Source organism: Pristiophorus japonicus, chromosome 1 (genome assembly GCF_044704955.1).
Source record: "Pristiophorus japonicus isolate sPriJap1 chromosome 1, sPriJap1.hap1, whole genome shotgun sequence".
NCBI classification, from domain to species: Eukaryota; Metazoa; Chordata; class Chondrichthyes; family Pristiophoridae; genus Pristiophorus; species Pristiophorus japonicus.
In genome coordinates, this window is record NC_091977.1 from 492318298 (window position 1) to 492332223 (window position 13926).

General features: G+C 44.2%; 1 protein-coding gene across 1 annotated transcript in view; it reads left to right on the forward strand.

The window, feature by feature from the left end:
• The window catches only part of tg (thyroglobulin), a 621247-nt gene that overhangs the window by 48555 nt on the left and 558766 nt on the right, over positions 1–13926 (forward strand). Inside the window, exons 10-12 of the mRNA XM_070888386.1 lie at positions 287–1408; positions 7404–7997; positions 13040–13282. Coding sequence (XP_070744487.1) covers positions 287–1408; positions 7404–7997; positions 13040–13282 — 1959 coding nt within the window. The remainder of the gene's footprint in view (positions 1–286; positions 1409–7403; positions 7998–13039; positions 13283–13926) is intronic.

The following is a 13926-nucleotide window of genomic DNA, read 5'->3' on the forward strand; positions in this document are numbered from 1 at the left end:
TATTAGAGCTAGGCCATTCAGGAGCGAAATCAAGAACCACTTACTCACAAAAACAGTGGTAGAAATTTGGAACTCTCTCCCCAAAAGGCTGTGGTTGCTAGGTCAATTGGAGATTTCAAGTCTTAGATACATTTTTGTGATGTAAGCGTCCCAAGGGATATGGAGCAGGTAAATGAATTTGAGGTGCAGATCACAGATCAACCTTGATCTAATTGAATGGTGGAGCAGGTCCGAGGGGCTGAATGGCCTACTCTTGTTGCTAATGATTTAATTCTTTAAATTCCAGGGAATGATGAAAGAGACTGTGAGTCGGAGAGAAGACGCATGCTGTCACGGCTTTTCTATGGACCTGTTGGCCACTTCAGTCAAAACGATCCCTTTGCTGTACCTGCACCTCAAAGCTCAGCTCTAGAAAAGATTGTTGAGTCTCTCAGCCACTGCAGCCCAGATCTGAAGGAGCTGTTTATAAAATCTGGATTGCTGCTTTCCATCCCCCAGGTTGCAGACCTGAACATTGGCCGGGTCGACCTGGAAGTGATTCTTAGTGAGTTTGTGGAAGGAACGTTCCTATCCAAGGATTTAGCACTCACTGCTCTTCAGTTTTCTGCATCCCCCAAATTCTTTGTTGAAAATCTGTTTGGAGGCAAATTTCTGAAAAACGTGGGGCTTTTCAATTTCACCGGGGGTCTAGGGAACAAGGGGACCTTTAATTTCAGTCAGTTCTTCCAGCAGATTGGCTTAACAGGAATGTACAGTGGAGGGAACTTTGTAGAACTTGCCAAATTGTTTTCACCCATCGAAGACTCCTACTTCTCCAAAGGAACATCAGAATTCTCCAGGGACATTTTCAACTTGAACCAAACAATTGAGGACAATTTTGGACGGGCAGTAAATTTACAGGAGAATCAAAATATTATAAAACTTATAGAATCACTGTTTGAGCATCGGAACGTCTTCACAACATTGCATGAAATCATCACCTTTTTCGGTACAGATGATGATAGCTTAGCTGAAACAGTCCAGCTAGTTTTAAGAAGTGCCAGAGTTGGTATCTGTAACCGCCAGATTTCTAACCTCTTTGTTCCAAAGTGCACTGGAGATGGACGGTATGAAGAAGTCCAGTGTCAAGGCTCAGACTGCTGGTGTGTGGATGGTCAAGGAATGGAGGTTCCAAACTCAAGAATCCAGGATCAAAGGCCACAATGTCCCACCAAATGTGAGCAAGAACGTAAGAGTTCAATAGTCATGAAAGGACGGCAGCCAGCGGGATCTGACGTATTCATTCCTTCATGTGGAGATGATGGTGGTTTTCAGCCCATGCAATGCGATGGGATGAATTGCTTCTGTGTGGATCTGCAGGGCAGGAAAACACCTGGAATAAGGAAACCAGCTAGAAGAGGCACACGGTGTAAGTTCTGAATTTTTTATTGCACTTTATATTTTGACATTTTTGTCCCCAACATGAGAGAAGTAGAGAATACTTTATTCTGTATACTCAAGTGTAACAAAGCAGCTTTCAATAACATCTCACACTCACCTTGAGTGGTCATTTCCTGTATGATATCTGGATAAGAGGCTTGATTTGCCGAGATCTCTCCAGATTGAGTTCTGTACCAGCTTCAGTCTGATATTGATGTAATTTTCATTTTCACCACCTGGGCGGTAATCTGAAATCAATGGGATGAAAATCAGGCAGGTTCTACAACGGACGTACGATCCACTACACAATTTACAGTGAAAAATAGACCCAATAATATTTAGAAACAGCAACAGAAATATGCCGTTTGGCCCCAGAATTCTGTCCATTGCTGGTGCATTTAAACTCCACCTTCTCACCAGATCCCTCAATCGCTTCTTTCCCCAGATATGTATATAGAATCATACAGCACAGAAGGAGGCCATTCGGCCTATCATGTCTGTGCTGGCTCTTTGAAAGAACTATCCAATTAGCCCCACTTCCCTGCTCTTTCCCCATTGCCCTGTGTATAGTTTCCTCTTGAGCACATCTGCCCGAGTACAGTGGAACATCTGCAATCTGTCAAAATGGAGAGGACCTGCTTAGTGGTTAACAAGAAATGGTGGATCAGTAAAAGCCACATACCCAAGGCACGCGAAGGAAGATAACTGCAAAACTATAAATTTAAGAATGATTCATGTGATACCATGTTTCCATGTGGAGTCACAATTGTGGGCATTGCAGCCTGGAAGTAGGACTACAACACTGTAACCACGATTGTCTGATTCACATTCACCTCAAATCTCAGCACTCTGCTGGGCACGTACAATCTCCCCTTTTCATTTTATCTTCAACTTGCGTGGGCTATGAGGTTGATTTCTGTCAGATTGAAGACTGGTGTTCGTGGGCTTCTCCATCATTGTCGATGATGACAGCTTAGGATTCATCTCCAATTTAATAGTGGTTGTAGATTCCCATATGACTGTAAAGTCTGATTTTCGCAAGGAATGTTTTTCAACACATAAGACATTGGATGTCAGATTGACCTGAGAGTTGAACTATATTGTGGGCTTTGTAATGAGGTGAGGTCTGCTGCATGGCTTGATCCCACCAATATTCTGTTAGCTAATCGAGGACAGATAATGGAGTATCCACTCTTAAATATTCCATAAATTTCAAACCCTTTGTGCCTGATGTCCCTTCTGACACTGGGTTTGTGTTTCCGTCGCCTGTTATATGAACTTCTGAACTCTTCACCACAGTGAAAAAATTGCTTAGCTCAGCTCTTTCAATCCACATATCAGATCAGAGAAGCTGGGATTGTTCTCCTTCGAGCAGAGAAGGGTAAGGGGAAATTTAATAGGTGTTCAACATTATGAAGGGTTTTGATCGAGTAAATAAGGAGAAACAGTTCCCACTGGCAGACGGGACAGTAGCCAGAGCATACAGGTTTAAAGTAATTGTCAAAACAACCAGAAGGAGAGATGAGGAGAATGCAGCGAGTTGTTATGATCTGGAATGTATTGCCTGAAAGGATGTTGGAGATCCAATAGTAACTTTCTATAACTTTAACAGCTTCAATTGGACTACCTTCAAGGCTCCCCTCTTAAGCCCAAATATTTATCCAGTTTTAATAGAGTGTTAAAAAGTCTCCAGGGATTGTCATGTCTTCAGCTGACAAAGAGTTACCACATCACTATATATCTTTTTTTATAGAACTATTAAAGAAATTACACAGAGACTGAATTGCAGACATTAATTTCTTTAACTCCATGGGCTAGAACCTCCACTTTTTTTTGCATGCTTAACATCCACTTAACGCCCATTTTACCCCTGAAATGACGTACGACGCCCAGATATCACCCACTTAGCCACAAAATGGAAACTGACGGCAATTTTTAGGAAACTTATCGGCGAGCATTACTTTCCCCATATGTTTAACGCTGGGGAAAAATATTACCGCCCGCCCACTTTTTTGGGGCGGAATCATCAGAATGGGCGAAACCAACGGCCATAATATTGGCCAGCGTTAATTTCCACACTGATTTAACGCCGAGATTCAATAATACCGCCCGCACACTTTTTTTGGTCGTAAAGAACATATTTATCGAAACTGGCGGCCATGAGATCACTCAGCGTCAATTTCATCTCGCACATAAATCGGCCACAATATCGTTCGCCCAAAAAAATGTCCACAAAAAGTGGAACTGTTCTGAACGAATGCCAGCGGTGTGGCTGGCATTTTTAAAATCCCACTCTTACATGAGGAGCTGAGATCTGAACGATTTGCCTGAAAGAGCGTTGATGTGAGTGACAACGCTGACACACTGCTGTCTGTGTGCAGCTCAGACATCAATGGTGCCCATCACCTTGGTGCCAGTTAAAGTTTACATTGATTGATGTTAAATTGTATTTAACCCTTTGATGTTAAGGAATCACCAGTGTGTACCGGTGCAGCTATCTGAGACAATGCGCAACAAGGTTATGTTCAATAACAAAAATGTTATACCAACATTGGTCTGAAAGCATAAGTATCACAGGCAATAATACCCAACCCCCACCCACACCCCACTTTTTCCACCATTGACAAAAATCACATGTTCAACATGTCCAGCAACACAGAATACAAAGGCAAAGCAGTAGCGTGGTCCCCAGCCCTCATACATTGTAACAAATTGCATACACCCAGATGGAGATATAACACAGCCATCACCTGCGGATATGCACCTCACTTTCCTTCCTCCCTTCCTCTTCTCCTCCCCACCTCTACCCCTTCCCCTCCTCGCTCCACGGTGCCTGGCCGAGGAACTCCTCAGGCGGTGCCTCATTGGGGGGGGATGAAGGCAGATGCGGTCGTTGCACGGGTACGGGAGTGGGGGTTGCCAAGGGGGCAACATTCTCTGATGCAGAAGCAGGATCTTGGTCCTTGCTCTCATCTGTCGTTTGCAGTAAATGGTGCGGAACCTAGGGATGGAGTGCCGCATTCGGGGACCACTGGGAGGCCTGTGGCAGCAGTGTTCCTGGCTATTGCATCCAGGGCCTCAGCCATCCACGGAATGTACTCGGCCATGGTGGCCAGATGTCGGGATATGCCCCCCAATGCTTCGATGAGGTGGTCACCAATGTCTACAGTCCTCCTGGACAACTGTACCATCTCTCTGCTGTCATGTGGCGCTCGTGGAACAGACCTGCTGCGTCCACGGGATCTCCGCGGGGTCTGCGCCGTCCTGGGAACAAATGGGGTGCCCTGTGGCGAGGTGCTTGGGGCCAGTACCTCCAGAGTGGAGGCGGGAATGACCAGAGGACCACGAGATGGCCTTGGGATGGAATGGCTTCTGGCGCATGGCGATGCAGGTTCCTTGAAATCTGTGCTCTCATCCGTGGAGAATAGACCCAGCGGATTGACGGGCGAAAATCGGATCTCCTCAGATGTAGGATCGTCCGGCTGAGTCCTGCCCCGCGTTCCCACCTTCTGTCCTCTGTGGTCTTTCCTTGGGATGGCTGAGCTGCAAAACACAAATGAGGTTATTAGAGGAGAAGGGGGTGCTAGGGTCACAAGGTAAGTCCAGCACTACACACAGCATATGCACGACAAAAGCACCACTGCTATCAAAATCATCGCAGACATCACATTTCATGACCAGCAACACATTTGCATTCCAATGATTTTCATTAGGCCATCATTATTTTTATGACAATTTTAGAGATCATCTATCATATATGATTGTTCGGATATGAGTGGGTGTGGCATCGATTGACTTTACATCACACAATGGTGTAAGCTTTACTCACATGATATCACTTCAGGGTCTGCAGATGCGTCCATGGCTGTCCAGGGGTGCTCCCCACGAGTGCGAGCACACGCTCCTCCATCTCTATGATGTCGCTGGGGACTGGTGGCCCCCCACCCGTTTGCCTCTGCATGGATCTCATCGTCACTAGCTTCTTCTGTAAAAGGTGACAGGACGACATGGCATGAGATCATTGTGTGATATCATTGCTAGGTACTGTCACAGAGACTGATATAACACATAACTGACAGATGTAATAATGATTATTATGAAAATTATCATTCTTTACCTAAAGACATACACTGTGACCGCAGGCAAAAGTGAAAGACCTCACATCTGCTGATAGTCACTCATGACTGTTACAAATCAAGTTATATAAATACATAAGTACATGTAAATGAATGTAATACTTACTCTTGTGGATCCCACAAGGTCGTTCCATCGTTTGCGGCATTGGTTGCCCTCACACACCTCATTGGTCGCCGACGACACCACCTCTGCTATCTCGGTCCATATCTTCTGGTAGGCCTTTGAGGTGGACTTTCCACACGCTCCCTGTGTCAAATCACCCCAGCATGATTCGACCTCCTGCAGGAAGGAGGTATTTGCCTCGTCCGAGAACCTTCTGGCTCTTTTGCGCCCTCCTATGTGCTCCTCTCCCACCTCACTGCCTTCTTCAGCGTCAGTCTCCAAGGCGTGCTGTGATGCCTCCTCCTCTCTCTCCATTAATGGCCAAATTCGGTCAAATATGTGGCTGGTAACAGCTAATTTTTGTTTGCCTGCTTGCTGTGAAGCTCTAAAGTCTCCCTCCTTCCTCCCAAAGCAGCCACACCACACCCAGACACGTCTTTAGTCCCTCTGAGCTCCTCCTCTCTCTGTCTCTTCTTCTGCGCATGTCATGATAACCCTTGATCTCCTGAATCACGGGAATCAAGCGTTGCCATGTCGTTGCTCAGGATGGCCACACTTTACGGCAGAAGATCAAAAAAATTTAATGCTACCGCCCATTTTATATCGCTCGCGGTACGACCATTTTCAAAAATGGAAATTAGGTGCTTTGAAAATACTTAGAAGCCGGTGATCTGAAAACCCTTTTTTAATGCCCATGCTGGAAATTTGGGCGATAACCACAAAAGTGGAAGTTCTAGCCCCATGTTCCTCTAATTTTACGATGGTCTTAAGCTAAAGTATGATAGAGTAATGGTTTTGTTACTTGACTAGTAATCCAGAGGCCTGGACTAATAATCGAGAGAATGTGAGTTTAACTCCCATTGAAATTTGAGAATCTGAATTCAGTTTAAAAAAAAAATCTGTAACTAAAAAAATAATATCAGGAAAAGTGACCATGAAGTTGTTGGATTGTTGTAAAACCCCAATTGGTTCACAAATGTTTTTAGGAAAGGAAATCTGCTTAGGTGTCAGCCTTGGCTCAGTTGGTAACATTTGCCTCTGAGTCATAAGGTTGTGACTTCAAGTCCCACTCCAGAGATTTGAGCACATTATCTAGGCTGACACTCCAGTGCATTACTGAGGGAGTGATGCACTGTCAGAGGTGCCATCTTTCAGATGAGACGTCAAGCCGAGGCCTCATCTGCGCTCTCAGATGGACATAAAAGATCCTTTGGCACTATTTGAAGAAGAGCAAGGGAGTTCTTGGTGACATGGCCAATATTTATCCCTCCACCAACATAACTAAGACAGATTACCTGTTCATTATCACATTGCTGTTTGTGGGGCCTTCCTGTGCTCAAATTTGCTGCCGCATTTCCCACATTATAACTGAAACTACACTTCAAAAAGTACTTTATTGGCTGTGAAGTTCTTTGAGGTCCCGAGGTCCTGAAAGGCACTATATAAATGCAAGTTATTTCTTCTTTCTTGCTGTCCTTACCTGGACTGGCTTATTTGTGACTCCAGAATCACGCTAATGTGATTGACTCTTGACTGCCCTCCGAAGTGCCCTAGTAAGCCACTCCTTTAAGGGCAACTAAGAATGTCCAATAAATGCCAGCCTTGGCAGTGAAGCTCATGTCCTAAGATTGAATTAAAAATTCACCTGTTCCTACTGGTTATTTAGTAAAACAAAGCCTGAACATTCTTGTACTGGAAATTACAATCAGGATGAAACATATTCTAATATTCTTTTCCCTTTCCAGGCCCCAGTGCTTGCCAATTGACTGCAGCTGAGAGGTTCATAAAGACGATCGAGATGCTGCTATCAGACCCAAGCTCATTCTCGGTACCTGCAGTCCACATCCCTCAATGCAAAGAAAATGGAGACTGGCGACAAGTCCAGTGTGATGGCCCACCACAACATGCCATTGAATTTTATCAACAGTGGATTTCTCAGAATAATGGAGGCCAGGAGGTGCCATTCACTGACATCTTGAATGAGGTCATTGGATACCGTAGGTCATCTCGTGCTTCCAAGAGTTTTGAGGTGTTCGTCAAAGAACTCTATGACAAGGAGCATCAGCATGTCTTTTCAGTGTTCTCCAGATACCCCACCTTCGATTCTATTTCTGCCGACGATTTTGTAGCAATTGTCACATCTGAACCGGGCACCAATATCTTGCTGAACCCCTTCGTGCTTTGGCAACTGTTGTTTGGTACCGTAAAGCACTATCCTGGGCCATACTCTGATTTCAGTGTGCAACTCGATAACTTGGAACGGCGGAGGTGCTGGTGCGTCGATGAAAAAGGACAAGAGCTGTCAGGGACAAAAGCTGAAATAAATCGATTTCCACAATGTAAGCAATGCTACAGTTAGAAATTCTTTCAAGTTTTCTATTCATTCCCTCTCTCCCCCTTCCCTTCTTAATTTCATTCTCAATCCCTCTTTCTTTCAACTTTTCCTTTCCCGCTTTTTTGTCTCAATTCTCTCACCACCCATTCACGACTCTCCCTACCTCTCCCTTAACTTTCCCTCTCGTTTGCTCTTACGTGCTTCAGTCATCTCTTCCATTTCCTCTCTATCCCTCTTCCTTTCCATATATTCCCATTTTCACATTCTCTTTTCCAGCTCTCATGGTCTCCAACACTAATCTCCATCGGGGTGACATTAGTCTTCTCCAGTAGCGCGAGACACACTCATAGCGAATAAGTAACCCATTTTACACTGCACCCAATTTTCTTTTTCATTGACTTCACTCTAGCACTCTCTCACTGTCTCAATTTTATTGTTACTCTATCACTCTCGCACTCTCGCACACTATTTTGATTCCCTTGTAACACATTACTTACAGTATCTCGGTTTCTTTATTACTGTCTTACTGCCTCGGTTTCTTTGGAAATCTCACTCTCACCATCTTGCTTTCTTTATTGCTCTATTACTTTCATACTGTCTGCTGTCTTATTCTATGCTTCTTATATTATTAGCTATCCTTATTACTTTGCACCCTTATACTGTCTACTTTCATTGTTAATCCTTTTCTCTCTGTTGCCTTGTTACTCTCATTGTCTTAATTTCATTTTTATTCTATCAGAATTACATTGTCTTGGAGAAAAAATATTTGCTGTTTCTTTATTTTACTTCCTAGAAACATAGATATCCAAGTACAGGAGCCTATTCAACCCCTCGTGCCTGTTCCGTCAATCTATTAGTTGGCAGCACAGGCCAGCCCACACTGTGATATGTGTGTGCACAAGGTCCGTGCAGCAGAGCAGGTCTCCAGTCGTCTTGGATAATCCTTGCCACTGGACCAAGACCTAGCTCTATCAAGCCCGTGTGGTGGCTAGTGTGCAACGGCCACCACAGGTTAAAAAAAATCCACGCACAGGTATCTTCCACCCCTGGGGATGTAGTTCAGGTCCTTCATTGAAACACCTGTGAACTCATCCTTTTTTTGACTTGGAAGCAAGTCATCCTCATTTCGAGGGGCCACCTATGACTGACTGACTGACTGAGTTGGTGGTTGATGGTTGATCTATATATCAACTCCATTTACCTGTCTTTGATTCACATCCCTTGATAACCTTACCCAACAAAAATCTTTCAGTCTCAGCCTTGAAAATTTCAATTGATCCAGCATCCACAGCCTTTTATGAGTGTTCGTGATGTACCCTTTGTGTGAAAAAATGTTGTCTGATTACATTTCTAAAATGCCTAGCTCTAATTTTAAGATTTTGCCCTCTTGTTCTGGATTCCCCCACCACAGGAAATATTTAATCTGCATCTATCTTATCAAATCTATTTATAAATTTAAAGATTAGATCACCCCTCAACCTTCTATTCTCAAGGGAATATAAGCCAAGTGTATGTAACCGGGCCTCATAATTATTCCTTTAAGCCCTGGTATCATTCTGACGAATCTGTGCTGTACCCCCTCCAAGGCTAAGATATCCTTCCTGAGGTATGGTGCCCAAAACTGAATGCAGCACTCCAGATGGGATCTGATCAAGGCTTTGTACAACTGAAATATAACATCCTTCCCTTTGTATTCCAATACCCTTGAGATAAAGGCCTGATTTTTTTCAATTTCTTCTTTTCCCCCGGTTGACACGTATGCTTTAGCTCAGCTTACAAAGGCCTTTGACACTGTCAACCGTGAGGGTCTATGGAGCATCCTCCTCCATTTTGGATGCCCCCAAAAGTTTGTCAACATCCTTCACCTGCTTCACGATGACATGCAGGCCGTGATCCTTACCAACGGATCCATTACAGACCCAATCCACGTCCAGACCGGGGTCAAACAGGGCTACGTTATCGCTCCAGCCCTGTTCTCAATCTTCCTCGCCGCCATGTTCCACCTCACAATCAACAAGCTCCCCGATGGAGTGGCATTAAACTACAGAACCAGTGGGAAGCTGTTTAACCTACGCCGCCTCCAGGCCAGGTCCAAGATCACCCCAACCTCTATCATTGAGCTGCAGTATGCAGACGATGTCTGCGTCTGTGCACATTCAGAGGTTGAACTCCAAGATATAGTCAATGTATTCACTGAGGCATGTGAAAGCATGGGCCTTACGCTTAACATCCGTAAGACAAAGGTCTTCCACCTGCCTGTCATCGCCGCACAGCACTGCCCGACAATTATCAAGATCCACGGCGCGGCCCTGGACAATGTGGACCATTTCTCATATCTCGGGAGCCTCTTATCAACAAAGGCAGACATTGATGCGGAGATTCAGCATTGCCTCCAGTGCGCCAGCGCAGCCTTCGGCCGCCTGCAGAAAAGAGTGTTTGAAGACCAGGCCCTCAAATCTACCACCAAACTCATGGTCTACAAGGCTGTAGTAATACCTGCCCTCCTGTATGGGTCTGAGGCATGGACGATGTGCAGAAGAAAACTCAAGTCGTTGGAGATATATCACCAACGATGTCTCCGCAAGATCCTGCAAATTCCCTGGGAGGACAGGCGCACCAACATCAGTCCTCGACCAGTCTAATATCCCCAGTATTGAAGCACTGACCACACTCGATCAGCTTCGCTGGGCAGGCCACATAGTTCGCATGCCAGATACGAGACTCCCTAAGCAAATGCTTTATGTGGAGCTCCTTCATGGTAAACGAGCCAAAGGAGGACAGTGGAAACGTTATAAGGACACCCTCAAAGCCTCCGTGGTAAAGTGCGACATCACCACTGACACCTGGCCCTGACCGCAGACTGTCCGAGGTGGAGAAAGTCCATCCGGGAGGGCGTTGAGCTCTTTGAGTCTCAACGCAAGGAGCATGAAGAGGCCAGGCGCAGGCAGCGGAAGGAGCATACGGCAAACCAGCCCTACCGACCCCTTCCCCCGACGAATGTCTGTCCCACCTGTAACAGGGTCTGTGGTTTTCATATTGGATTGTTCAGCCATCAAAGAACTCACTTTGGGAGTGGAAGCAAGTCTTCCTCGATTCCAGGGACTGCTATGAGATCTTTTACATCCGCCTGAGAGGGCAGATTTATGTTTCATCCAAAAGTAATGCACTGAAGTGCCAGCCTCAATTATGTGCTCAAGTCTCAGCAGTGGGATTTGAACCCATAAGCTTCTGAATCAGAGGAGAGAGGTGCTACTACTGAGCCACGGCTGACATCTAATTTTCAATTTACTGCTGGAGCATACAATTGGCTTTGAGGGATGAGTGGGCATTATAGAAATCAACAGAACCGCTGCTCAACAGGCAACACTCTCATAGGCACCTTTAGGGCCTTCCTCAGAATGAGATCTTAAACCATCCTCTGGTTCCCATAAGGTCTCCTGGTTTTCAGAGCAACATTTTATCCTGAGCTAACACCACAAGAAGAAGATTAACTGGTGAATCATCTCCTTGCTGTTTGTGGAATGTTGCTGGCTCAGAATGGCCACATATTCTAAAACAACAGTGACTGAGCATCAAACACTGATTTATTGAATGTGAAACATTTTGAGATGTATTGATGTGATAAGACAGAATATAAATACAAGTGATTTTATTATGTATGACAGTTACTTTTTTCTGTGGCTTTAATCGAGTGATCAGTTTCCACAGGAACTTTTTTTTCCTGCCCTTTTTCCTGCCAATGTTTCCCCTTCTTCTTGTGCGTGGTGAGTCCTTGCTTGAATACAGTTCAATAGGTCCTCTGTTATTTCACCCAAGCAGTCATTATTCATATATAGGTCTTGACAATGAGTGTCGGCAGGTTATTTAACCACTAGGGGCATCTCAGCAGAGCAAGATTCTACCTTCATCCAGCGTCCACAAACTTCCAGAGAAGTTGCTGGGCAGTAGTCAGGAGTGGGGACTCCTGGCTGAGGAGTTGAGGCCAATTGTAGTAACCCCATGTTGGCCCAGCTGAGATCATCTAACATTGCACTGATCTACAAATTCACTACAAAAAGAGAAATATGGACCATTTAAGATATCTGACATATAGGCTTGGCGTGTCCAAACTGCACTTCATTGTACCACTTCATTGTACCACATCAGTCCTACCTGGCATCTGACACTCCAACAGCTTAATCTCTCCATGTGCTTATATTTTTTACTCTGCTAGTTTCTCCTTTTTGGATTTTGGGAACCTGGTTCTCACCCACATTGATGAATAAATTCTAAACTGAACACCAAGATTCTGTTCGCACTGGCAGCTTTAGATATAGACAAATTAATGAGAACATTCATTTCAATTTTGTTTGAGGCATGTGGTCTCCATGATATGGACCTAAATGACTCACAAAGAGAATAAACTTGAACCCTCCTGGGTTAGACCAATTTTAAACTATCTTGAATTTAATATGACTCCAATGGTACTCCATAGAGTTTGCACCTTTTTTTAGGATTGATAGTACCTGTGTATTATGTTAAAAAAGTTACCACTTCCATTCTCCATGATGCACCACTTGTACCACGGTAATACATGGCAGGGGAATAATAAGAATTATTTTGTTTTGCTTTGCTCAGCATCCAACTCTATTCCTTATTTGGGTATGGTTGATGCAACAATTTAGAGGAAACTTTACTCTGTATCTAACCTATGCTGTATTTGATCTGGAAGTCTTCGAGGAAGCTTTACTCAGTATCCAATGCATTTTGTACCTGGCCTGGGAGTACTTAATGGGAGACTGAGAGGTAAAACCTGCAAATTGTTCCATTCCTGAGACAATCCCACACCTGTATAAGTATGAAATTTACCAAAATATGGAAGTGTTGCATTTGTGTAGCAATTTCCATAGAACTGAAAAGAAATTAGATATCAGTGTTTATTTTACCTTACTGTAAACATCGACTATTTGGATTCTAGTTCAATATACAGTCATTATGTTTTGTTTGGATTATGTACAATCATTGTGTTATGTTTATGTAACGTGCCATCCTTGTTTTATTTTCTAGGTCCAAGACCCTGTGATCATGTTGCTCAGCAAGTCCTTCAGTTTATTGATGAGGCAGATGGACTCATCATGGCCTCCAACAATTCCAATATTCCCTTTGCCCAGGGTTTCTTATTGGCTACTGGTATACAGCTGACTGACAATGAACTGCTTCATTCCTCTGGGATGTTCCAATCAGGTCTTTCCTTTTCGGAAACTTTGTTGAGTGAATCTGACCATGCTGTTCAATTGGCTGCCAGATCCAGTGAGTAAATTTGTTTAATGTCTGTATTCATATGCTATTCATAGAATCATAGAAATTTACAGCACAGAAGGTGGCTATTGGGCCTATTGCATCTGTGCCGGTCCAAAAAAACCTATCCAGCCTAACCGCACTTTCCAGCCTTGGTCTGTAGCCCTGCAGGTTACCGCACTTCAAGTGAATATCCAAGTACTTTTTAAATGCGGTGAACGTTTCTGCCTCTACCACCCTTTCAGGCAGTGAATTCCAGACTGCCACCACTCTCTGGATGAAAAAAGTTCTCCTCAACTCTCCTCTAAACCTTCTACCAAATACTTAAAATCTATGCCCCATGGTTATTGACCTCAATGCTAAGGGGAATAGGTCCTTCTTATCCACTCTATCTAGCACCCTCATGATTTTATACATCTCAATAAAATATCCCCTCAGCCTCCCCTGTTCCAAAGAAAACAACCCCAGTCTATCCAATTCTCCGTTCCTGGCAACATCCTTGTAAATTTCCTCTGTACCCTCTCTAATGCGATCACACCTTTCCTGTAATGTGGTGACCAGTACTGTACTCTAGCTGTGGCCTAACTAGTGTTTTATACAATATAACCTCCCTGCTCTTATATTCTATGCCTCAGTTAATAAAGGAAAGTATGCCG